Source organism: Rhipicephalus microplus, chromosome 3 (assembly GCF_043290135.1).
Source record: "Rhipicephalus microplus isolate Deutch F79 chromosome 3, USDA_Rmic, whole genome shotgun sequence".
NCBI lineage: Eukaryota > Metazoa > Arthropoda > Arachnida > Ixodida > Ixodidae > Rhipicephalus > Rhipicephalus microplus.
In genome coordinates this window covers 258,068,728-258,092,312 of record NC_134702.1, presented here as the reverse complement: position 1 = coordinate 258,092,312, position 23,585 = coordinate 258,068,728, and the positions used below count along the sequence as shown (strand labels likewise).

Below are 23,585 nucleotides of genomic sequence, written 5' to 3'. Positions count from 1 at the left end.
ATCGCAGGGAGAGGCGCGAGTACGCGAGGAGGAAAGCGCGCCTAGAAAGCGAGTAACTACCCCGCCGGAACAATGTGTCGCGCTGGAGGGAAGGTCAGTGCACCCGCTTTTGGTAGAAGCACAGCGCCTACTAGAAGGGGAACGAGCGCAGCTGTCGTCGCTGTGGTACGAGTAGGTCGCAATGTTTACTGACCGTCCCGGCCGCACTACGCTGGTCAAGCATAGAGTTGACTTGGGTGATGCACTACCTTAAAAATACAATCCCTGAACGTTCATCTTGGCTAAGCGGAAAGCACTTGACGCCGCCTTGGACGAACCTATCGACACAGGCGTAGTTGAGAGGTCAAGCAGCCCATGAGGTTTCCCGGTAGTTCAAGTTCCAAAGAAAGTTGATACATATCGCCTTTGTGTAGACTACCGCAGGCTGAATGAGGTTACAAAGAAGGACGCATACCCTCTTTTCCCTCCATTTCATCGTCAGTATCCAACCTAGGAGGGGCGAAGTACTTCACTATGCTCGATGCTAGCAGTTTATATTTTCAGGTTGAGATAGACGAGCGGGATAAAGAGAGGTCGGCTTTCACATGCCACAGAGGACCTTTCCAATCCAGGAGAATGTCTTTTGGCTTGGTGGGAGCTCCCGCTACGTATAAGAGGCTAATGAACCATGTTTTGGGAGATGCAAAGTGGCAGCACGCACTCGCATATCTAGACGACATATTGGTTTACTCGAAAACGTTCGATGAACACTTGCGCCACTTGAGAGACGTTCTAGAAAAGCTGAGGTCTGTGGGCATCACTCTGAACGAAAACAAAGCTCAGATAGCGGAGACCCAAAAACATATTGGGATTTACGCTTGATGAGAGTCGCATTTTCTTTCCCGCAGGGGTGCCTGCGCAAGTAGGCGTTTGATGTGTAGCGACACCACGGACCCGAGCTAACGGGGGAGTTTCTACTCCCTCCCACGCCTAGCCGTGCGTGGCTTTGCCGTGCCCGGGGAAAAGGGGATCCTGGGGGTTGAGCTGACGCTGGGTGATTGGACCTTTAAGGCCCCCCAGCAGAGGCAACACACCTCTTTGGCCCCGGCTTCACGTAGACGGCACCCCTGGGCTGACCCACCCAGGGGAAATCGGCAGTCGCCTTTTCCTATCTCTCTCTCCCTACATCTTCGTCTTTCTTACTTTTTTAGCTTTCCTGTCTACTTCTCTCTTCTGTTTACTTCCAATTTTCCTGGCGGCAAGGGTTAACCCTGTGCAAATAGCCTACCTTGGTCTAGGCGCATTGGGTTATGGCAGTGTTGTACGGCTGACGTCTGCAAGCTTTCAGCACCTGCAAACTTGCAGCGTCCCCTTGTTGGGCTCCGTGGTGGGTGGCCGCCAACGCTGCTGAACAAAAATAAGACCGGCATGCATGGAGCATTCCCTCAACTGTCTGATCGTACTGGCCTAAAGCGGGTACGCACCGACGACATAAATTTCTTCAACCAGCCAATAGAAACTTTTCCCCACTACCACGTCATTCACTGTGAAAAAACCGGAAAGCAAGCCAGGACCGTATCTCCTTTCGTAGTTGCCAGGTGTCTTACTGAAACTCTCGGGGCTGGATACAAAGTAACAAAGATGGCTAGCGGAGATCTTCTCCTAGAAATTCGGGACAAAGCACAATTTGTAAAGCTAGACAGCCTCTCAACGTTTGGTGACGTACCGATCACCGTAACACCACACAGATCCATGAACATCACTCGCGGAGTGGTATCTGATGCAGACCTACTTGAACTCACCGAAACTGAACTTTTGGAAGGGTGGAAGAGCCAAAATGTCACTAGTGTACAGAGAATTATCATCAGAAGAGATAATAAGGAAATACCGACGAAACACTTAATACTCACGTTTGCATCCAGTAAACTACCAGATTCCATTCAAACAGGGTACACCAAGACATCTATCAGGCCGTATATACCAAACCCTCGTCGTTGCTTCCAATGCCAGAGGTATGGCCATGGCTCTGAAACCTGTCGTGGTCGCCAGACCTGTGCACAATGTGGAGTCCTAGGCCACGTGTCTGAGAACTGCAAACAACCGCCACACTGTGCAAACTGCGAAGGAAACCATGCCGCATATTCACGCTCCTGCACATATTGGAAAAAAGAAAAAGAAATAATCACATTAAAGGTAAAGGAGAACATAACATTTAAGGGAGCACGGCGAAGAGTCGCTCCATTCTATAGACCTACATACGCTGATGCGGCGCGTCAGGGGGAACCGCCGCACCAGCCTTCGCCACTCCTTCGGCCCGCGCATACCGAGCCGACGGTTGTGGCACCTGCCCCCAAGGCGGCTGTAGCCCAGGCTACACCGCCTACTCCCAAACAGAGACCGGAGACTCCAGAGTCCTCGGGTCTCAAGGCCTCCCCTCACCAGGCGAGGCCCGTAATCCGAACTAACAGCTTGCATGTGCGGGCATCCAGTGCCTCCGAGGAGGCAATGGATACGTCGGCGCCCTTGGTGCCGAAAGAGCGGCGTGGCTCCTTAGAGCGCGCCAAGAAAACGAAAAAGCAAATAACAGGGCCCGGTGACGGCCCTGTTAAGTGAACTCAAATTCCTTGTCTAAACAGCCACTCACTTTTCGTACACACAGCACTATTTTACATTCACCATGAACACTCAAATTATACAATGGAACGTCAGGGGCCTCCTCAGGAACCTCGACGACATCCAAGAACTCTTACATGAACACTCGCCAAAAGTGCTGTGTGTACAAGAAACACACCTTAATTCAAAACACACAAATTTTCTTCGTAAATACGTTATTTTTCGAAAGGACCGAGATGATGCCATGACATCATCCGGAGGTGTTGCCATCATAGTAAATCAAGGAATTGCATGCGCACACTTACAACTCCAAACATCCCTTGAGGCAGTGGCTGTTCGAGCGGTTCTTTTTGATAAACTGATCACAATCTGCAGTATTTACATTCCTCCTAGCTATCAGCTGCAAAAACGTGATTTATACTCTTTAATTGATGAACTTCCGGAGCCCTATGTTCTCCTTGGAGACTTCAATGCGCATAGCAGGCTATGGGGTGATTCTCGGTATGACGCGCGAGGTCGACTGATCGAACAGTTCCTTCTCTCGTCGAGCGCGTGTCTCCTGAATCGAAAAGAACCAACCTATTATAATCTCGCTAATAACACCTACTCCTCCATAGACCTAAGCATAGCATCTCCATCTCTTGTGCCTCTGCTCCAGTGGAAAGTTGTCAGTAATCTGTACGGAAGTGACCACTTTCCCGTAGTTTTGAGCACAACTACAGCAACTGAGTGTACACCCCGTGTTCCCAAATGGCTCATAAACAGAGCCGACTGGGAACGGTTTCTTACCCTCGCTCGTATAGATTGGAGTGACATATGTACTTTAAGCATTGATGTTGCTGTCGACTACTTCACAGCTTTTTTGATTGATGCTGCAACAAAATGCATCCCACAAACAAATGGGCACCCAGAAAAACGGCGTGTGCCATGGTGGAACTCTGAATGCCGAAATGCGCGCAAACAGCAAAACAGAGCTTGGAGGCTGCTTCGGAACTCACCGACAGCCGAAAATCTTGAAACCTTCAAGAAAATAAAGTCTCAAGGCAGGAGAACGCGTCGGCAGGCCAGAAGAGAAAGCTGGCAGAAGTTTTTGTCAGGGATCAATTCATACACACAGGAGGCTAAAGTCTGGAACATGGTCGGTAGGATAGCAGGAAAACAAGTACACACACTTCCACTCGTGGACACTCGGGGTGATACCTTGGAAGATCAGGCAAACTTCCTCGGTGCACACTTCGAACAGGTGTCCAGCTTATCCCACTATACTGACACTTTCCAAAAATACAGAGCAAGAATAGAAAAGCAGAAACTTGAACACAAATGCACTAGATCCGAGGCATATAACCAAGCTTTCAGTCTAGCTGAGCTGCAAATGTCTAAACTCCTGCAGTACTTCTGCCCCAGGTTCTGACCGTGTGGTGTATGAAATGTTAAAAAACCTACCAATCGAAACACGAAAAACCTTACTTTGTTTGTACAATGCTATCTGGTTTTCTGGCGCTATCCCTGCCTCCTGGAAAGAGGCTATTATTATTCCCATTTTGAAAGAGGGCAAAGACCCTTCTTTACCCTCGAGTTATAGGCCTATAGCACTTACAAGCTGCTTGTGCAAAGTCTTCGAAAAAATGATAAACTGCCGACTTGTACATTTCCTTGAAACAAATAATTTGCTCGACCCATTTCAGTGCGGGTTTCGAGAAGGTAGATCCACCACAGACCACCTTGTTCGTATCGAGGCACAGATCAGAGACGCCTTCGTCCATAAACAATATTTTCTCTCTGTGTTCCTCGATATCGAAAAGGCTTATGATACAACATGGCGTTTCGGCATTCTAAGAGACCTTTCCCACCTTGGCGTGCGCGGAAGAATGTTTCACATTATCAAAAGTTACCTGTCAAACCGGACATTCCGTGTGCGATTGGGCACTGTTCTTTCCCAAACATTTGTTCAAGAAACAGGCGTGCCACAAGGTGGTGTACTTAGCTGCACACTTTTTCTTATAAAAATGAATTCCTTGCGCTTGTCCATCCCTCGCAATATGTTTTATTGCACATATGTCGATGACGTCCAGCTTGGCTTTAGGTCTTGCAATTTGCTATTGTGTGAGCGGCAGGTTCAGTTAGGTTTAAACAAGCTCTCCAAATGGGCAGAGGAAAACGGATTCCGACTGAACCCACAAAAAAGCACGTGTGTTTTGTTCTCTCGAAAGAGAGGCATGCACTCGGAACCTGACATTCGACTGAACGGGCAACATCTGTCCGTCAAAGCCGAACATAAATTCTTAGGCCTAATCTTGGACAACAAGTTGTCCTTCGTGCCGTATATCAAGTATCTAAAAACAAAATGTTTAAAAGCCATGAATGTTTTAAAAGTGTTGTCACGCACTACTTGGGGTAGTGATAGGCAATGCCTCATGAACCTCTATAGAAGCCTCATTCGCACCCGCTTAGATTATGGGGGCGTTGTTTATCAGTCAGCGACTCAAAGTGCCTTGAAGATGCTGGACCCCGTACACCATTTGGGCATCCGCCTTTCTACGGGTGCTTTTCGCACCAGCCCCGTAGAAAGCCTTTATGTTGAGTCAAATGAGTGGTCGCTTCATCTGCAAAGAACCTACATGTCCTTTGTATATTTCCTGAAGGTGAAAGCAGACAAGAGGCACCCCTCATATTCTACTATTAATGACTTGTCGAGCTCCATTCTTTTTCAAAACAGGCCTTCAATGAGGCAGCCCTTCTCAGTTCGCCTGAAGGGTCTAGCTGAGGACACTGGAGTGTCACTCGAACACAGTTTAATGGCTCCTCTAGCATACCCGCCACCGTGGCAGTGGCAGACTATAGATTGCGATGTGTCTTTTTTAGAAGTTACTAAACATGCGCCTATTGCCCATATTCGAACATACTTCTTGGAACTTCAACACAAATACACACGTCCTGAGTTTTTTACAGATGCCTCTAAGTCTAACTCCTCTGTGTCCTACGCTGCTGTTGGCCCTTCCTTTTCGGATGCTGGCCCTCTACATTCACGCACAAGTATCTTCACAGCGGAAGTTTACGCGATACTTGTGGCAGCTAAACACATAAAGCAATTACAAATACAAAAAGCAGTAATTTATACAGACTCCCTCAGTGTAGTAACGGCTCTGCACACTCTTAAAAAACACAAAAACCCAGTCCTTGTCTCACTTTACTCCATTTTATGCACCCTCTCCGCACTCAACAGACATGTTGTTGTGTGCTGGGTGCCAGGGCACCGTGAGATTCAAGGCAACGTGATGGCGGATCAGCTTGCTGCATCCGCCCACGAAAGCACCGCCATTACACCGACATCAATCCCGGCCCTTGATCTTAAGCCGTCTCTCAAACGAAAACTCAGGGACTACTGGCAGAGCAAGTGGGATACACACACACAAAACGAACTACACATTATCAAGCCACACCTTGGTCATTGGCTGCCAGTATCGAAATCGCGTCATACAGAGGTAATACTAACGAGACTCAGGATAGGACACACATACACGACACACACACATCTTTTTTCCGGTGGTGATCCACCATTGTGTGATAAATGTGGTGAGGCATTAACAGTTCTTCACGTTTTAATTGAATGTAAACATTTAGACACTCTAAGAAGACAACACTTCCCACTATGCTACCGACAACATATACCTTTACACCCTGCAATGTTCGTCGGTAGGGAACCGCTTTTTAGTCACAAATCATTATTAGCATTTTTAAAGGAAATTCATAATTTTTATATCATATACCCAAGCATACCGTAGCACGACCTCTCTAGAGAGGTTTTTGCTGCGGTGGCTACACAGGAAAGCACTTGCCTCACGGCCCTTGCACGCAAGGGTACTAACGTGTGAGGTACTTGTGCTAAAGCCATACATGTCCACCATCGTTTTTCATTATCACGAACTTTTGTCACCTATTCACACTATGCACACCTTTCACGGCATAGTCATGATTTTATTACTTGTATGTTTTTACCCGCTTTACTGCGAGGAATTTTATGGCCCTTATACAGTCGCTAATCACAATCATTGTCCACGTTGCTGTCTCATGAACTGGCGCTCTTTGGCCATCAAATGGCCCTTGCGCCAAAAAACACCATATATCATCAGAGTCGCATTTTGCCGAATAATGGTAAGCTTGAAGCGATAGTCAGCTATATCCATTGTCGAACAATATTGCCATGTTCCATTTCCCAAGTTTTTGTTATCGTCCCAAAACACCACACAATTCTCAGTGCAAACCGCGCCTGCAGTTTTCGAGAAGGTTCCGGACTGTAGTAGATCATTTCGATAAGATCAGGCCCACTGTGCGAACAGTACAGATTGTTCTAAAACCTACGCCACCGCCAGCGATAACGCTAGAACATTCGACGGCAAGAGTATAAATGCCGACGCGCTTCGCCGCTTGTTAGTTGTTGATCGAAGGCCGACACTCCGTTCGCCGCTATCAGTGCGCGATTGCTATCTGTGCAAGACTGCTGCTGTAATTGGACTTTCCGTTTACCGGGCACAGGTTCGCCCAAATAAACATTTAAATCCCAACACGAAGTCTCCTGTCTTCGGCCACTTCACGACCCCGTGAGATCTGGTGGAGGTGCTGTTTCTTCCATGTACCGGACGCCTCCGTCAAGCCGTGAACCCAGCCCACGCCGCGGAGACACCGACGCCAGCAACGAGCAGCGAGTTAGCCGCAGGCAACAAGGTCTGCCACCGGAGTACGGGCTTTTACTGTACAAGGCTCGGAAAACCAAGACGTTCACGTCGACAACGGCGACCATGTCAACGCCGGTTCTACCTGCACCACTCCTGCTCCGGCAACCCAAAGAGCCGCCAACTTTCCGCAGTTCGCCACTGGAAGACGCGGAAAGCTGAATCGAAAGGTTCGACCGCGTCGCCACCTTCAATGACTGGACAGACGAAGACAAGCTACGGCATGTGTATTTCGCCTTAGAAGATGCTGCTCGTACCTGGTTCGAGAATCAAGAGCGAAGCCTCACAACGGGGGACGCCTTTCGCACCAGGTTCCTCACCACTTTCGCAAGTGTGGTGCGCAAGGAGAAGGCCGCAGCTCTCCTCAAAACCCGCATGCAGATGCCAAATGAAAACGTGCCGATATTCACGGAAGATATTATTAAACTCTTCCGCCACGCTGACTCCGACATGTCCGAGGAGAAGAAGGTGCGTCTACTTATGCGAGGAGTAAAGCAGGAACTCTTCGCCGAGCTGATAAGAAACCCGCCTAAGACGGTCGCCGAATTCATTTCCGAAGCATCTACGATAGAGAAGACGCTCGAGATGCGCACACGGCAATATAACCGTAGCTTCTCGCCTACAAGCTACGCCGACAATCAAGCGCTCGGAACCACTGACTTGGGTGAGACGATCCGAGCGATCGTGCAAGAGGAGCTACGAAAATTACTTCCTTCAGTGCAGCCTCACGTGGAATCCATCGCGGACGTCGTACGCCAGGAGATCCAGCAGTCGCTGGGCGTTCCTCAGCCTAAAGAGCCGCAGCTGCAAGTCATGAGCTATGCTGCTGCAGCATGCCGCCACGCCCCTCCTCCACGCGCACGCCAAAACGCCGCGCCATCGCACTTCCGTCGCCAGACACCACCGCCGCCACCACCCCCACCGACGACCTACCGTTCGCCAGCGGGCCAGCGCAGTGCGCCGAGAAAAACCGACGTTTGGTGCACCCCTGACCACCGCCCACTGTGCTACCACTGCGGCGAGGCCGGGCACACTTACCACCGTTGCCAGTACCGACAGATGGGACTGCGTGGTTTCGCCGTTGATGCACCACGTCCGCAGCCAGGGGAACGGGCACGTGACATCGCCGACTAACTGACAGGAACTCAATGGACACCCCGAAGTCCTTCCCGTTCGCCGTCGCCCAGCCGCCGCATGTCACCGCACCCCCGGCAGTACTCCGGCCCAATGCGGGGCCGGTCTCCTAGCCCGTATCCGGGAAACTAAGGGCAGCAACCGGTGGAGGTGCGGTTGCTGTGCGACGAACTACCGCAGATCCGACGACGACGACGCGACGGAGCTTTCCGAACACAGCACCAACCAGGCAAAGCCCTGACGGCGAAAGCTCACTTACCGAAGGTGGCCTGACGACGCAGCATGGAAGCAGCGGAACAAGCCGACGCAGCCGTGACCCGACGCCACACCCTAACTGTAATGCGAGACGGCGAACTAGCGACCTCGACATTCTTATCGACGGCCACAGTGTGACCGCTCTCATCGATACTGGAGCCGACTATTCTGTCATCAGTGGGTCGTTCTCCGCGAAGTTAAAGAAAGTTAGAACAGCTTGGAAAGGCCCTGAAATCCGCACAGACGGAGGTCATCTCGTAACGCCTGCAGGAATCTGCACAGCGAGAGTCACCATTAACGGCCGTATTTATCCTACAGACTTCCTAGTCCTACAGCGTTGCTGGAGAGATGTCATCCTTGGCATGGACTTTTTTTGCCTCCATAATGCTGTCATCAACCTAAAAACAAAGTCGATAACGTTATCCACAGAAGAAGCACTACCACCGCGCACGCCGTCAGGACACCATGCCTTGAATGTGCTGGCAGAACAAGTCACCATTCCGCCTCGCTCAAGCGTCAATATTTCAGTCGGCGCTCCTAAATCACCTGACTTGGAAGGCGTCGTTGAAGGCAGTCAGCATCTGTTGGTCACCCGAAATATTTGCGTCGCAACAGGAATTGCAGAGCTGCGGGGAGGCAAAGCAACGGTTATGCTCACGAATTTCAGCAATGAGTACAAACATGTGAACAAAGGAAAAACGGTCGCATACATCGAAAAAATTGTCGAAGCCACCAGTGCTTTCACCCTCGCCGATTCTGCGGAACCTGCTCAGAGGAACCAAGCCCCTCCCATAGCTTTCGACGTCAATCCCAGACTTCCGAACGATAAGCAAGAACAGCTCAAGGCCCTGCTGCTGCAATACGAAGATTGCTTTTCGTCGTCATCGAAAATTCGGCAGACCCCAATCACGAAACATCACATCATAATCGAAGAAAATGCCAGACCACTCCGTCAGAGTCCGTACAGGGTTTCGACGCGAGAACGTGAGGCCATGAAGAGACAGGTTGATGAAATGCTGCGGGATGACATTATCCAGCCGTCCAAGAGTCCATGGGCATCCCCCGTGGTGTTAGTGAAGAAAAAGGATGGGACCCTACGTTTCTGCGTGGATTATCGCCGCCTGAACAAAATCACAAGAAAGGACGTGTATGCTCTCCCACGAATAGACGACGTACTTGATCGGCTCCATAACGCCAAGTACTTTTCGTCAATAGACCTCAAGACTGGCTATTGGCAAATCGAAGTCGACGAAAGAGACCGAGAGAAGATGGCGTTTATAACACCTGACGGCCTCTTCGAGTTTAAGGTGATGCCCTTCGGCCTTTGCTCAGCACCTGCAACTTTTCAACGCGTTATGGATACAGTACTGGCAGGATTGAAGTGGCAGACTTGCCTTCTGTACTTGGATGACGTTGTTGTGTTTTCCTCGAGTTTCGACGAGCATCTTCGGCGCCTTGGAGCTGTACTTCAAACCATCAAGACGTCTTGACTCACACTGAAGCCAGAAAAGTGCAGATTTGCGCATGAGGAGCTTTTGTTTCTGGGGCACGTTATCAGCAAGTCTGCAGTTTGTCCCGATCCACGGAAAACAGCCGCCATGGCCGACTTCCCGCCGCCCACTGACAAGAAGGTCGTGCGCCGATTTCTGGGCCTGTGCGCCTAGTATAGGCGGTTCGTGAAAAACTTCACCCACATCGCCGATCCTCTCACTAACCTTACCAAGGCCGACGTGGAGTTCAAGTGGGAAATGCCACAAGAACATGCTTTCCAGGAGCTTAAACATCACCTCCAGAAGCCTTCGTTACTTGCCCATTTCGACGAATTCGCCGAGACAGAAATATATACTGACGCAAGCAGCGTAGGTCTTGGCGCGGTTCTTGTGCAGAGGGCTGACGGACTTGAAAGGGTTATTAGTTACGCCAGCCGATCGCTATCCAAAGCAAAAGCAAATTATTCCACAACAGAAAAGGAGTGCCTCACCATCATCTGGGCTACGTCGAAATTTCGCCCCTATCTCTACGGCAGGCCCTTCAAAGTTGTGAGCGACCACCACGCCTTGTGTTGGCTAGCCACCTTGAAGGACCCTTCAGGTCGCCTCGCATGATAGAGCCTGAGACTTCAAGAATATGACATTACTGTCATTTACAAGTCCGGTAAAAAACACTTTGACGCCGACTGTCTCTCTCGTGCGCCTGTCGACCAACCGCTACCCGACGACCGGATGATGACTACTTCTTGGGAACGATAACTACCGACGACTTCGCTGAACGACAGCGGGCCGACCCGGAACTTAAGGCCCTAATAGAATACCTCGAAGGCAGGACCGCCGAAGTCCCGAAGGTATTGAAGCGCGCACTAGCGTCATTCTTTCTACAAAAGGGTCTTCTACAAAAGAAAAACTTTTCACCGCTTTGAGCTAAGTACCTCCTTGTGGTGCCTTCAGCTCTGCGACCAGAACTCCTGCAGGCCCTGCACGACGATCCGACGGCAGGGCACCTCGGTGTTTCTCGCACGCTCTCGAGGATACAAGAAAGGTACTACTGGCCACATCTTACCACCGACGTCACTCGTTATGTGAGGACATGCCGGGACTGTCAGCGATGCAAGACACCGCCGACAAGGCCAGCGGGACTTCTGCAGCCAATTGATCCACCTTGCCGACCTTTCCAGTAGATTGGTATGGACCTACTAGGGCCGTTCCCGACGTCGGCTTTCGGAAACAAGTGGATCGTGGTAGCTACCCACTACCTCACCCGCTTCGCCGAGACAAAAGCCCTGCCAAAAGGCAGTGCATTCGAGGTTGCTAAGTTCTTCGTTGAAAATATCGTCTTACGTCACGGCGCCCCGGAGGTCCTTATCACCGACAGAGGAACGGCATTCACTGCCAACTTAACTCAAGCGATCTTGGCATACAGCCAAACAAACCACCACCGGACGACAGCGTACCACCCACAGACCAACGGCCTCACCGAGCGGCTTAACAAGACGATCGCCGACATGCTGTCAATGTACGTCGATGTCGAACACAAGACGTGGGACGCCACTCTTTCGTATGTGACCTTCGCATACAACACGGCGGTGCAGGAGACGACGCAAATATCTCCATACGAATTGGTCTACGGAAGGAGCCCGGCAGCGACGCTCGATGCCATGTTACCCAACGTCACCGACAAAGAAAACCTCGATGTGAGCGAGTATCTTCAGCGCGCCGAAGAAGCCCGACAACTTGCGCGTCTCCGTATCAAGAATCAACAGACAACCGACAGCCACCGTTACAACCTTCGACGACGCTTCGTTGAATACCAGCCCGGTGAACGTGTTTGGGTGTGGACGCCAATACGCCGGCGTGGACTAAGTGAAAAGCTTCTGCGACGGCACTTCGGACCATACAGGGTGGTTCGACGTTTCGGCCCACTTGATTACGAGGTTGTCCCCGACGGCATCACGAACTCTCAACGACGCCGATCGCGACCTGAAGTCGTCCATGTCGCGTGCCTCAAGCCGTTTCATGCGCGTTAACAAACTGAAACAGCGTTTTTTTTATTATTGTTGTATCGTAATTTATTCATTGTACTTTCTTGCATTATTATTGTACCTTCATATTTAGTTAAAGCATCGGGACGATGCCTTTTTTCAGAGGGGGGCAATGCCACGTTCCATTTCCCAAGTTTTTGTTATCGTCCCAAAACACCACACGATTCTCAGCGCAATCCGCGCCTGCAGTTTTTGAGAAGGTTCCGGACTGTAGTAGATCCATAGTAATAAGGGCTGCAGCGCGAGCACGAATGTGCTAGAAGAAACAGACAAAGTCGAGGTACGGAAGGTAAAAGAGGACAACACAAGCGCTGACTACCAACTGAATTTTATTCACAGCACACATGATAATATATACAACAGGAAACCAGCACACGTGAGCAACGTGACATATTCTGGGGCATGTTCTGATAAAAAGAAGGTACTGAAACTAGCTAACCTTTATCTAAAAGTGCGAACTCTTTATCATGCAAGGCCACTGAAGGTTGGCTTACGCATCCGTCACCATTTTTTCTAATAAAAAACGCTTCAGCTATTTCCCGAGTTAACTTGTCCATGTGGCGTGCTAGCACACTCACGCCCGAAAAACGAGGCTGGCACCTGCAGCTTTTGCAGTGCAAAACAAGGTTTGAACTGATACCTTTGCATATGTCATTCATGTGTTCTCCTAACCTTTTATTAATGCACCGCCCAGTTTGGCCTATATAACAACGACCGCACGTTAAAGGAAGCATGTAAACAACACCAACAACGCATTCTACAAATTTATTTATGTGTTTTACGGCGCATGTCCAACTTTTTTTAGTGATTCCACTAAGTCGCTCATCCGTCATTCTGCAGATCTGGCTTACTTTGCACGGAGCTGATAAAACTACATCCACACCATATCTCGAGCCTACCTTCTTCAAACCATGAGATATATTGTGAAAGTATGGGATGACTGCAACTCTTTTTCGCTCTTTATTTCCTCCTGCATTTTCTTGTTTTTGTTTGATTTTTCGCAACAAGGCTTCGCACACTGAAGAAATTACAGATTTTGGAAATCCTGCTGACACAAGTCTGGTAATTTGCATTGTTACACTATCAGTCATCTTGTGTGGGCATGACTTGGATAAGCCAGCACTTACAGCCGACGAAGCAATAGCTCTCTTGACCAGTTTTGTGTGGCAGGAGGCATAGTTTAACAAGGGTTTTACACTTCGCGGCTGGTATTCCCAGCATACGTGATTTGGAAACAATATAATATTAATATCTAAATACCTCAGTGAACCCTGTTGGGGAACTTCGCAAGTGAAGTCTAGCCCACCTCCATATGTTTTAAAAGCACTCAATACAAGTTCAGCCGGGTCTTTTCTGTTAGTTACGGAGGGCAGCAGAAAAATTAAATAGTCGTCCATATATCTGAAAGCGGTTTGCACCAAATCCACAAGTTTTTCATTGAGGATGGTGTCAATCTTGGCAAGAAAAATGTCACTCAGAACCGGGGCGACCCTTGACCCAATGCAAACTCCCTTACGTTGTCTATAAAGAGACCCTCCCCACGACACAAAGGTGGAGTTCAAGTAGAAAAGCAAAAGTTCCATGAAAGAATTAACACTGACGCCACAAACATTAATGAACAATTATTAATGAACAAACATTAATGAACAAACCAGCACACGTTGCTCACGTGTGCTGGTTTCCTGTTGTATATATTATCATGTGTGCTGTGAATAAAATTCAGTTGGTAGTCAGCGCTTGTGTTGTCCTCTTTTACCTTCCGTACCTCGACTTTGTCTGTTTCTTCTAGCACATTCGTGCTCGCGCTGCAGCCCTTATTACTATGAATTCAAACCAACTAGCCCAAATCGCCATTCTTCTTCACCTGTAGTAGATCATTTCGATAAGATCACGCCTACTGTGCGAACGGTACAGATTGTTCTGGAACCTACGCCACCACCAGTGATAACGCTAAAACATTCGACGGCAAGAGTATAAATGCCGACACGCTTCGCCGCTTGTTAGTTGTTGATCGAAGGCCGACACTCCGTTCGCCACTATCAGTCCGAGACTGCTATCTGTGCAAGACTGCTGCTGTAATTGGACTTTCCGTTTACTGGCCACAGGTTCGCCCAAATAAACAGTTAAATCCCAACACGAAGTCTCCTCTCTTCGGCCACGTCACGACACCGTGACAATATTGGTGAGCTGAGGCGCTTTGTGGGGATGGTGAACATTTATCGCCAGTTCATTCCAGACTGCGTGGTAGTGCAGGTGCCTTTGACGAAGCTCTTGCGGAATGGTGGCGTTGGTCTTGGAGCCTATAGCAGGAGGCTGCGTTGCATCGCCTCACTAAGTTGCTGGCCAACATGGCTCCGCTGCAGCTTCCCGATTTGAATAGGAAGTTTGTGATTCACACAGATGCAAGCGACCTGGGCTTATGAGCAATTCTGCTTGAGGAGCATGAAGTTCCCTTCGACCAATTGTATTTGTGAGTCGTACGTTGACGCCGGCGAAGAGGAACTACTCGGTAACCATATAAGATTGTTTTGTGATAGCTTTCGCTCTCCGTAAGTTTGACTTCTACATATACGGAGTTGCGTTCGTGATTGAGACTGACCACATGGCTCTCACGTGGTTGAAGCACTTGAATGAACCAAGTGGCCGCCTGGTGCGTTGGACATTGCTGCTGCAGCATTACGTTTTCACCATTCGCTACCGCAAGGGAAGAACAATGCCGCAGCCGACGCACTGTCCTGTGCTCCAGTTCGACACGAGGCAAGTCACGCGACTAACTCGGAATGAACAGAGAGCGAGACACTCGCGCTAACAGAAACAGCGGAGCGAACGATAGTTCGAGGCAAAAGCGTGAACCACGTAGAAGCTGTCGTTAGTGCAGGGATTGTGTTCTGCAGAAAGAAACTGTTAGAAGCTCAGCAGAAAGATCCATTTTGTTGAAAGGTGTTCGACGGGCTCTGGGAGCCAGGTGGTAGTGCGGCCACCACTTACATGGGGGGCAGCTGGTATTGCTGTCGGTGTGGAGCACTTAACAACTGCTGGTTGTGCTGTAAGTGCGCTGGATTCATATCTGCTGGATTCTGACGATGTCCTGCTGAGGTACATCCCGACAATGACACGAATGAGTCATTCAAGGTCGTGATACCGCGCACGTTGAGAGGAGCAATTCTTCGCTACTTTCATGACTCGTGCATACCGGGCATGGCAGCGGCCCTAAGACTTGTGCTAAGTTGTGTCGCCTCGCTACCTGGCCAAGCATGAAGTGGGATGTAATTCGCTGCACCCGTTGATGTCGTGTGTGCCAAAGCATCAAGCCACGAGGCTGATGTCCACCCGGCCTCATACAACCGATTAACAGTCAGACTCCCTGGCAAGTCGCGGCATGTGACATAATGGGCCCGTACCCCACAACTCCTAGCAGAAACAAGTTCTTGCTAGTGATCTCGGATCACTTCATGAAATGGGTGGAGCTTTTCCCCCTTAGGAAGTTGACGGCTCGAGTGATCTTAGAGAAGTTGATGTAGGTTTTGACCAGGTTCAGGTTCCCTGAGCAGTTGATTACATGCAACGCATCTTATTTCACTTCGAAGGTGTTTGTTGACACGTGCACCACGTTGGGCATTAAGCACAACAAAACAACCACCTACCATGCTCAACCGAACCCCATGGAGCGAGTCACTCGCAATCGAATGCTTGTTGCATTCTCTGAAAGACATAGGTACTGGGATACCTACCTTCCAGAGATCGGTTTCGCATTGCGATCGACGGTGAAGCGATCGACTGGGTATCCGCATTCTTTTCTGAACCTGGGGAGAGAACTGCCGAAAACTGATAGAGGCCGCCCTCGTGGATCGCAGTGGAGTGCCAGTGGCGACATCAGCACATGCTGAATATGCAACGAAGCTGCGCGAGGCGCTAGCGGAAGCTTTACATAAGGGTTGGCATGATCTTAGCACTGCTAGGGCACAGCAGAAGGCGCAGTACGACCGCACGGAACATACGTTACGAAGTGGGCGATCTGGTGCAGTGGTGCCATCATGTTTTCAGTGATGCTAGGAAACAGTTTGCTGCCTCGCTGGCGCCGAAATGGTTTGGGTCGTACCAAGTGCGAGGGAAAATTTCCTCGCTCTTTTATCAGCTCGCGAACATAAAAGGCAAACTGAGCGGCGGACAAGTGCATGTATGTGACTTGAAGTGCTACTTGTCACGGAAGGAGCCTGAGGACTACAGCCAGTCCCCTCCAAGCCCTGCATGGCGGGTGAGATCGCTCGACACCGAGTGAGGAGCCCAGAACCGCGATACTTCCTGCGCAACAGGTGGAGACAACTATGCACGGTAGGCGGCGTTTGATGTATTGGACGCGAGGTGGAAGGGTTCGTGCGTAACACATGTGGGATTATAACCTGTCCTTTTTTTCTGTGTCGACTTTCATTGAACAGATGGAGAGTCGAAAGAAAAAGAGGTGCCGCCGGAACAGCTCGGAGAGGAAACCGCTCTTCTCGCAGGATCACCCCCAACAACATCCATGTCGTCATCGCGGCCCCACCCAACCAAGCAATGGCACTTCCAATCTACCCCATTGCCCTCATCATTGGGCCTTTACGCAAGAGGCGCAAGGGTGACCAGCCGCCAGACCAGTCGAGAAAGCAAGCTGCGTCGGAGCCAGTCACAAGGACAAGCCCATCTGGCCTACACATGGTTATCCGGGCAATTTACGGATTCTGTTACTTTGAGGACATGGCACAACACAGCAAAGATGAAACTCCCGAGCCCACCAGACCAGGGGAGTCGTCACCCGATGCGGCAACTTTGACCATGCTGTAGAGGGTGGCCTGAGGCAGTGCTGAACGAGACCCGTCACCAATTGCAAACTCTCAGTCACTACCAACGACCTGAGTGTCGGGGGTCGACAAGGTGCGGTCCGGACCAGAGTTCTACCGGCACCAGATCCATGGTGGCAGTAACAGCGGCGGAAGTGACAGCAGTGGCAATGACTGGCCATGGTGCAAGTGGGCATGGCAGCAGTGGTAGTGGCTACTTTGGATGCAGTGGTGACAAGTGGGAGCACCGGCGGCACCTGTGGCAGAGGGCCAACCGCAGGAGGGCACGGATTGGGACTCGCAGACGTAGCCTTTCTCGAATTACAAAATATTCTCATGTGGCAGTCTCTGTCGTACGGGGGTCTTTTTACGGGGGGAGGATTTGGAATAGCACGTGCGCCCAGCCTCCCTTTCCTTTTTACGGCAGTGCGAAAGCCTAGTTGCGGGAAAACCCCCACGGCCGGTTTTCCCGATCTCCCTTTCTAGGCGCGTGGAACGGGTCTCCCCTCCTTTAGCGAGAAAAGGTATTATTTTCATCGGGGAAAAGGAAACCGGGCCAGGGAACAAAACTAGCGTGCAGACGATCGCACGCTCTCTCAGACATCGGCCTAGGAAAAAGTTTTTTAACCCATTCACACCAAAAATTTAGTGACATGCCATGTGACACCAAGGACGCTACGGACAATTATATTTTGCCCTCCTTCTCACCTCTGCCTGGCCTCCTCAACTCATGAGGCATGTTGGCATTACTGGCGATCGCAGAGCTCTCATGAGCACACTCGACCATTTGACCTTTATCTAGACCTCCAAAATCGCATGCCGACAGGTTGTGCACAGTCTCGGAGACTATCACATAGTGCGCCTGCCAGCATGTACACCATCTGGTAACATAGACACAGATTGTGGAGTAGTTCATATCTGCTCCAACAGGCGCCACCACTCTACCAGTCAATCTTCCGCACATTCTACAGCCCATGACAGCCAATCAGATCAGGAGTCATGGTGACATGGCCACTGACATGCTCTGGCCGTTTGAATCGGTGGTTGAAAACATGTTTGGCCAAGATGCAACGATCTGCACAGATCTGCAGCAATTTGCAACTTTAAAGCTTTGTAATGTGGCGACGCAAAGCGGTGCTTCTGTGTGCGGTGCAGAGAGCGCATGCGCCCGCACGAGAAAGTTATCTTCGAGAGGAAGGGTGATAACAAAAGTCAGTTGTTGTTTGGGACGCGAGTTGTTCACTTGCGCAGCTCTGCCGAGCGACGCGTCTCAACATTGGTGACCCGGACTCGGAATACAGACACAGCGACCGGAGTGTCGAACCAGCCGCAATATGGATTCAACGTCCACGACCGACGCCCCTCCGACAGTCTCCTCAGTCGACGGTAAGCTGCCCCCTTTTTGGACTGCGGACCCTGCACTTTGGTTCATACAAGTGGAATCTCAGTTCGCAGTCAGACGAATCACCGCAGACCTTACGAAATACCACTACGTAGTCAGCAGTCTGCCGCCCACCATAGCCAGTGAAATCAGGGATCTGTTGCTCACACCACCTGTCCAAAAGGCATATGCAACGCTAAAAGAAACCCTTATTCGTCGAGTTATGCTCTCCGAACCACAACGACTGCAGCAATTGCTTCGCGGCACGGAACTCCTAGTCAGCTCCTAGGTACTCCTAGTCAGCTTTTGCGGCACATGCAACAGTTGCTTGGCGGAACATCAAACACGTTAGTTGGAATATTGCTCCGAGAACTTTTTTTGCAAAAGTTGCCTTCAGGCGTCCGCATGGTCATCGCGGTCTCAGAGCACAAGGATTTAATCGCAGCCGCCGAACTTGCTGACAAACTGGTGGCAATGACACCGCCCACACCCATGGCTGCCGTGCAAGCGCAACAGCCTCTTAACGAACTTCAAGAGATGTGTGAGGAGATTGCTTGACTTGCCGAAACAGTATCAGCTTTGCACGCTAGCAGGAGGGCGCAAACGATATTCGAGCCTAACACGCTGCTATCGCAAGAGCAGCACGAGCATATCTGCTGGTATCATTGGAGGTTCGGAAGTAGTGCGCGTAAATGTGTCCCACCGTGCGCGCACTCGAGAAACAGCCGCGGCAGGCACTGAGGGTGACCAGTGCCACTACGTTGCCTCCAAGTCGTCTCTCGGTATTTTTTTATTACCGACCGCAACAACGGAGTACGTTTCTTAGTGGACACAGGCGCCGAGGTGAGCGTTATACCGGCGTCACAAGCTGAAAGAAAGAAACCTAATACATCGCCCTTGCAAGCTGTCAATAACACGGTGATAACAACATATGGCCATCGTTCACTGTCGCTGAACTTCGGGTTCGGCAGAACGTTTAGCTGGGTGTTCATAGCTGCTGATGTGAAATTCGCCATACTAGGCGCAGACTTTCTCCAGTTCTTCGGTCTGTTGGTCGACGTCCGCAACAAACGGCTTCAAGATCCAGTTTCTCAGGGAGCGGTACAAGGCACGCCGTGTTGGCACCCCTCTATCAGCCCGGCCTTGCTTAGTCCGGCTGGAGAAGCGTACTTCACCGCAATACTACAAGAGTTCCCAGAGCTGACACGACAGCCACAGGCATTTCCAGAAGTAAAGCACGGCGTCCTGCATCACATCGAAACCAGAGGCCCATGTCTACAGGCAAGGCCCGACCGTTCGTCCCCTCGAACCTCCGTCGCAGCATTTTTGACTTGCTGCACAGCCTGGCGCATCCCGGGATTCGAGCCACGCAACGGCTATGCACAGCGAGGTTCGTGTGGCCAGGAATAAACCGGGATGTCCGATACTGGACACGAGAGTGCATCGCATGCCAGCGCTCCAAAGTTCAGCGACATACTGTGACCCCCTTGGGATCCTTCCCTCTGCCGGACTGTCGATTTGCCCATGTGCATGTTGCCATTGTGGGACCACTGCCGTTGTGCCAGGGGCAAAGCTACTTGCTAACCTGCATCGATGGCTTCACGCGATGGCCGGAGGCCGTGCCCATTCCAGACATGACTGCCGATACCGTCACCCGCGCGTTTATCTTCCACTGGGTGGCCCGCTTCAGAGTGCTGGCAACCGTGACTACGGATTGCGGAACACAGTTTGAGTCCGCCCTGTTCGCAAGCGTCACCCGGCTCTTGGGTACTCACCCAAGAGCCGGGTGAAAATGATACAGCTGACAGTATAGCTACAGAATTTACTGCCTTGAGCTTGTGTGGGAGAGGTGTTAACTGTGTTTGGTTTTTGCGAGCCCAAGACTCATTAGACTACGATCTGGTAAAGAAAACTTTATTACAAAGATTCTGGCTGACCACCAAAGGTTTTCACGAGAAATTGCGAATGTGTAGACCTGAGAACTTCAAAACTGACAAGCAGTTTGCCTGCCGCCTTGCGAACTACTTTGATTGGTGGATCGAGCTGTCAGAGACAGGAAAAACATAAGAAGGGGTCTGTGATCGGATAGTAGCCGAACAGTTCCTGTACCCTTGCAGCAGCAAGTTAAAACTGTCTTTCTGAAAGAGAAGAAGCTGCACATGATAGCGCAGGTAGATCAGTTTCTCGAGGCTCAAGGGTTCAGAAATCTGGAGAAAGGGGACAGTGACAACCCCGAGGAAAAGGCTAGGAATGAGACGCCAAAGAGTAAAGCAAGGGCACAGCAACGGTGTTTGCCGTGTGATCTACCAGGACACATAGCAGTGAACTGCTGAACGAGCAATAATAGACAAGAAACACCAGTAGTGGGGGTAAACTGCAGTGTGCAAATACAGATGACACAGAAAATAAGAGACAGGGACAAGTGCAACCCTGAATTGTGAACCAACTCGCCCAACTACAAGTTTTACTGAACCAGTAGTATGCCATTTATGCTGGAAGAGGGGGCATGAAGTAGGCGAGTGTAGGAATTCGCAGTTTCTCTAAGTTTCGGTGGTTTCCTTTTGCACTTTAATGCTGCTAATTTTGACAAGTGTGCAGGAATATTCGGAAAAACTCGTGGAACAGCACTGGGCTTAGGTTTCCACATACCTTATGGAATTTTGACGTTTCCGCCTACGATGTGCTCATAGCAAGTGATTAGGTCCTCGGATTTCTAAAGTAAGTGTTGGTCTTGGCTGGCAACTGGAAGGCTTTTCCTGGAATAGCTGCTGTCTAGGCTTTGAGAACTCCAGGGTAATTTGGTGGTTTGAAAAAGTGCCGTCGATTGCATGTGTTAGCAGTTTACCATAGTAAGTATGCCGACCTGCAGTGCGCCGAGCTGTCAAAGTAGCCATACTTCTGAGGAAGTGGCTATCCCTCAGAGGCAATGCCACTTCGACAGCCCGGGGCGCTGCAGGTCGGCATGTTTACTGTGTTAAACTGTTAGTTCACTCAAGCATGCATGATTGTCGTGTCACATGTGAGGTACAGGAAGAAAGGAAGAATTGATGGGGGGGGGGGAGGGTGATACGTTTATTGAATGTTGATGTGGGGCTTCACACCAGTGCTCCACAGCAGGGAAACCACTTTTGCAGGGGGTTACATGCAAAATAATATACACTTTATTTTTCATTTTGAATACTTGAAAATTTGCAATAACTTAAATTGAAGCAAATTTAAATATGCTAATATTCATTCAAATATTTGAAGTTCTGAAATATTTGTACAAGCCTCGGTAGCTTGTATGCCCACATGGACGTTTGTTTTACAAGCTGGTTCGGTCCCAGAATGCTGCGATTACATGAGAAAACTATTGAACAAGGACCACCCAAGTGTCGTTTTGCAAATGTCTTGATTCCGGCTTCTGCATAAACACATTGCTTGTGCTCTCTCTACCATATCTCTACCTTGAACTCGGTTGGTTTACAGGAGGTCCTAATCACAGGTGAAGATGTGTAAAAATAAAATATCCAAATATTACTGCAGGTTCAGTAGACTTTAACTGTACCATGTAGTATGTACTCGTAATTTTTTAAGCGGCAGGACTATGAACAGTTCCATTCACACTGAAGATCAGTGCTGTGTCTTTTGTGCAGGCTATCGACCTTCAAAACATGAACTGTACTGTTAGTCAAGAACCTGGTGAGATAAGCATGTGGCAATGTCTCACACTTATGACGCATGTTGTATAAAATGGGTAAGCTAAAGACATTGCTCGGGCTTCGCCACAGTGGTCTAGTGGCTAAGGTACTCGGCTGTTGACCTGCGAGTCGCGGGATTAAATCCCGGCTGTGGCGGCTGCATTTCCAATGGAGGTAGAAATGTTGTAGGCCTCTGTACTCAGATTTGGGTGCACGGTAAAGAATCCCAGGTGGTCAAAATTTCCGGAGCCCTCCACTACGGTGTGTCTCATAATTATATAATGGTTTTGAGACGTTAAACCCCACGAATCAACTAATCATACATTGCTCGGAAGAATGGAATTGAGGCGAAACTGGACGGCCTGTGACTTCGAAGCCACTAAACAAATGAAGGAGAAAAAAACAAAGTTGCAGAGTGACTGCTCGTGATAGAGATCTGTTTTGGGTACAGAAAGCTTGCATGTCAGTGTCTTAGTATGTTTCCAGCAGTGCCTTCAAACACTCGTATGGTGCAGTTGTACTCGCTGCATTTTGACAAATGACAGTGTACTTAAAAGAATTATATATGGTTGTTATAGCTGAGACCTATGTTTATTTGGCTTTTAGTCCCAACTCCTCTGGTGGTGTGGCTTTTTGAATTATATTTACACTGCTTGTTTATTGTGGTAACAAGCCAAGCTCAGGTATGCGGTGTTTCACCACATGATCAAACGTGGCAGTGACCACGTAAGCATAGTAATGTACTCTAATGTACTCTTCAGTGAAATATACGAAAATTGTGTGTGAATTGACTGATGAATTTATGTGCAAAGCATTTAGTATTACTACAATATATGTAATCTGCAGTGCTAGACAAGAATGGAAGCATTGTTAAAGTGTAATAAACAGCCACCTTTGTGGGAATGCATTGCAAGGTGGGACTGTTAGCAGAACCTGACCACTGACATGTCCCCCACACTGTCTAAAAAGGACAGTGATGCTCACAATTCTTTCTTTATTTTTCATTTAGTTTTCTTTTGTATTATTTTTACCCTGGAAAGTGGTGGTTGCATCACATTCGAGTAAATATAGTAAATGGCCACTGGTATGCACCAGAAGCTTTGCAAACAGTTCTACATGTTTTATAATAGGGGGCCATCTCTAACCAGAGCTATCTGGCATCGTGAAAAGCAGTCCTACTTTTTTTTTTTTTTTTCTTTTGAGGAATTGGTGTTTAGAGTGTCCTGATGTGTGCAGTGTCAGGGCATGGCCCTGTCAGTGGGTCTGCTGGTGCGCACCCTGGTGGAAAAGAAGCACCCCAAGGGGCCCTTGCTGTGGTCATCACTGCTGCCCCACTGGGTGGAAACCATGCTTGCACAGGTTGGTCTTTGCATTGTGTGCAAGCCAAAGTTTCTTGCGTCATGACAGATATGTCGAGTGCACAGGGTTGCGGTTGCCACATTGTAACTTGCATTGTACTCA

The 23,585-nt window shown here is 49.6% G+C and overlaps 1 protein-coding gene across 4 annotated transcripts in view; it reads left to right on the top strand.

The window, feature by feature from the left end:
- Positions 1-23,585, top strand: part of LOC119168526 (focadhesin) — a 677,649-nt gene that overhangs the window by 439,858 nt on the left and 214,206 nt on the right. For all 4 annotated transcript variants that reach the window (XM_075890929.1, XM_037419929.2, XM_075890931.1 and 1 more), the window contains one exon: positions 23,361-23,483. In XM_075890929.1, coding sequence (XP_075747044.1) covers positions 23,361-23,483 — 123 coding nt within the window. The remainder of the gene's footprint in view (positions 1-23,360; positions 23,484-23,585) is intronic.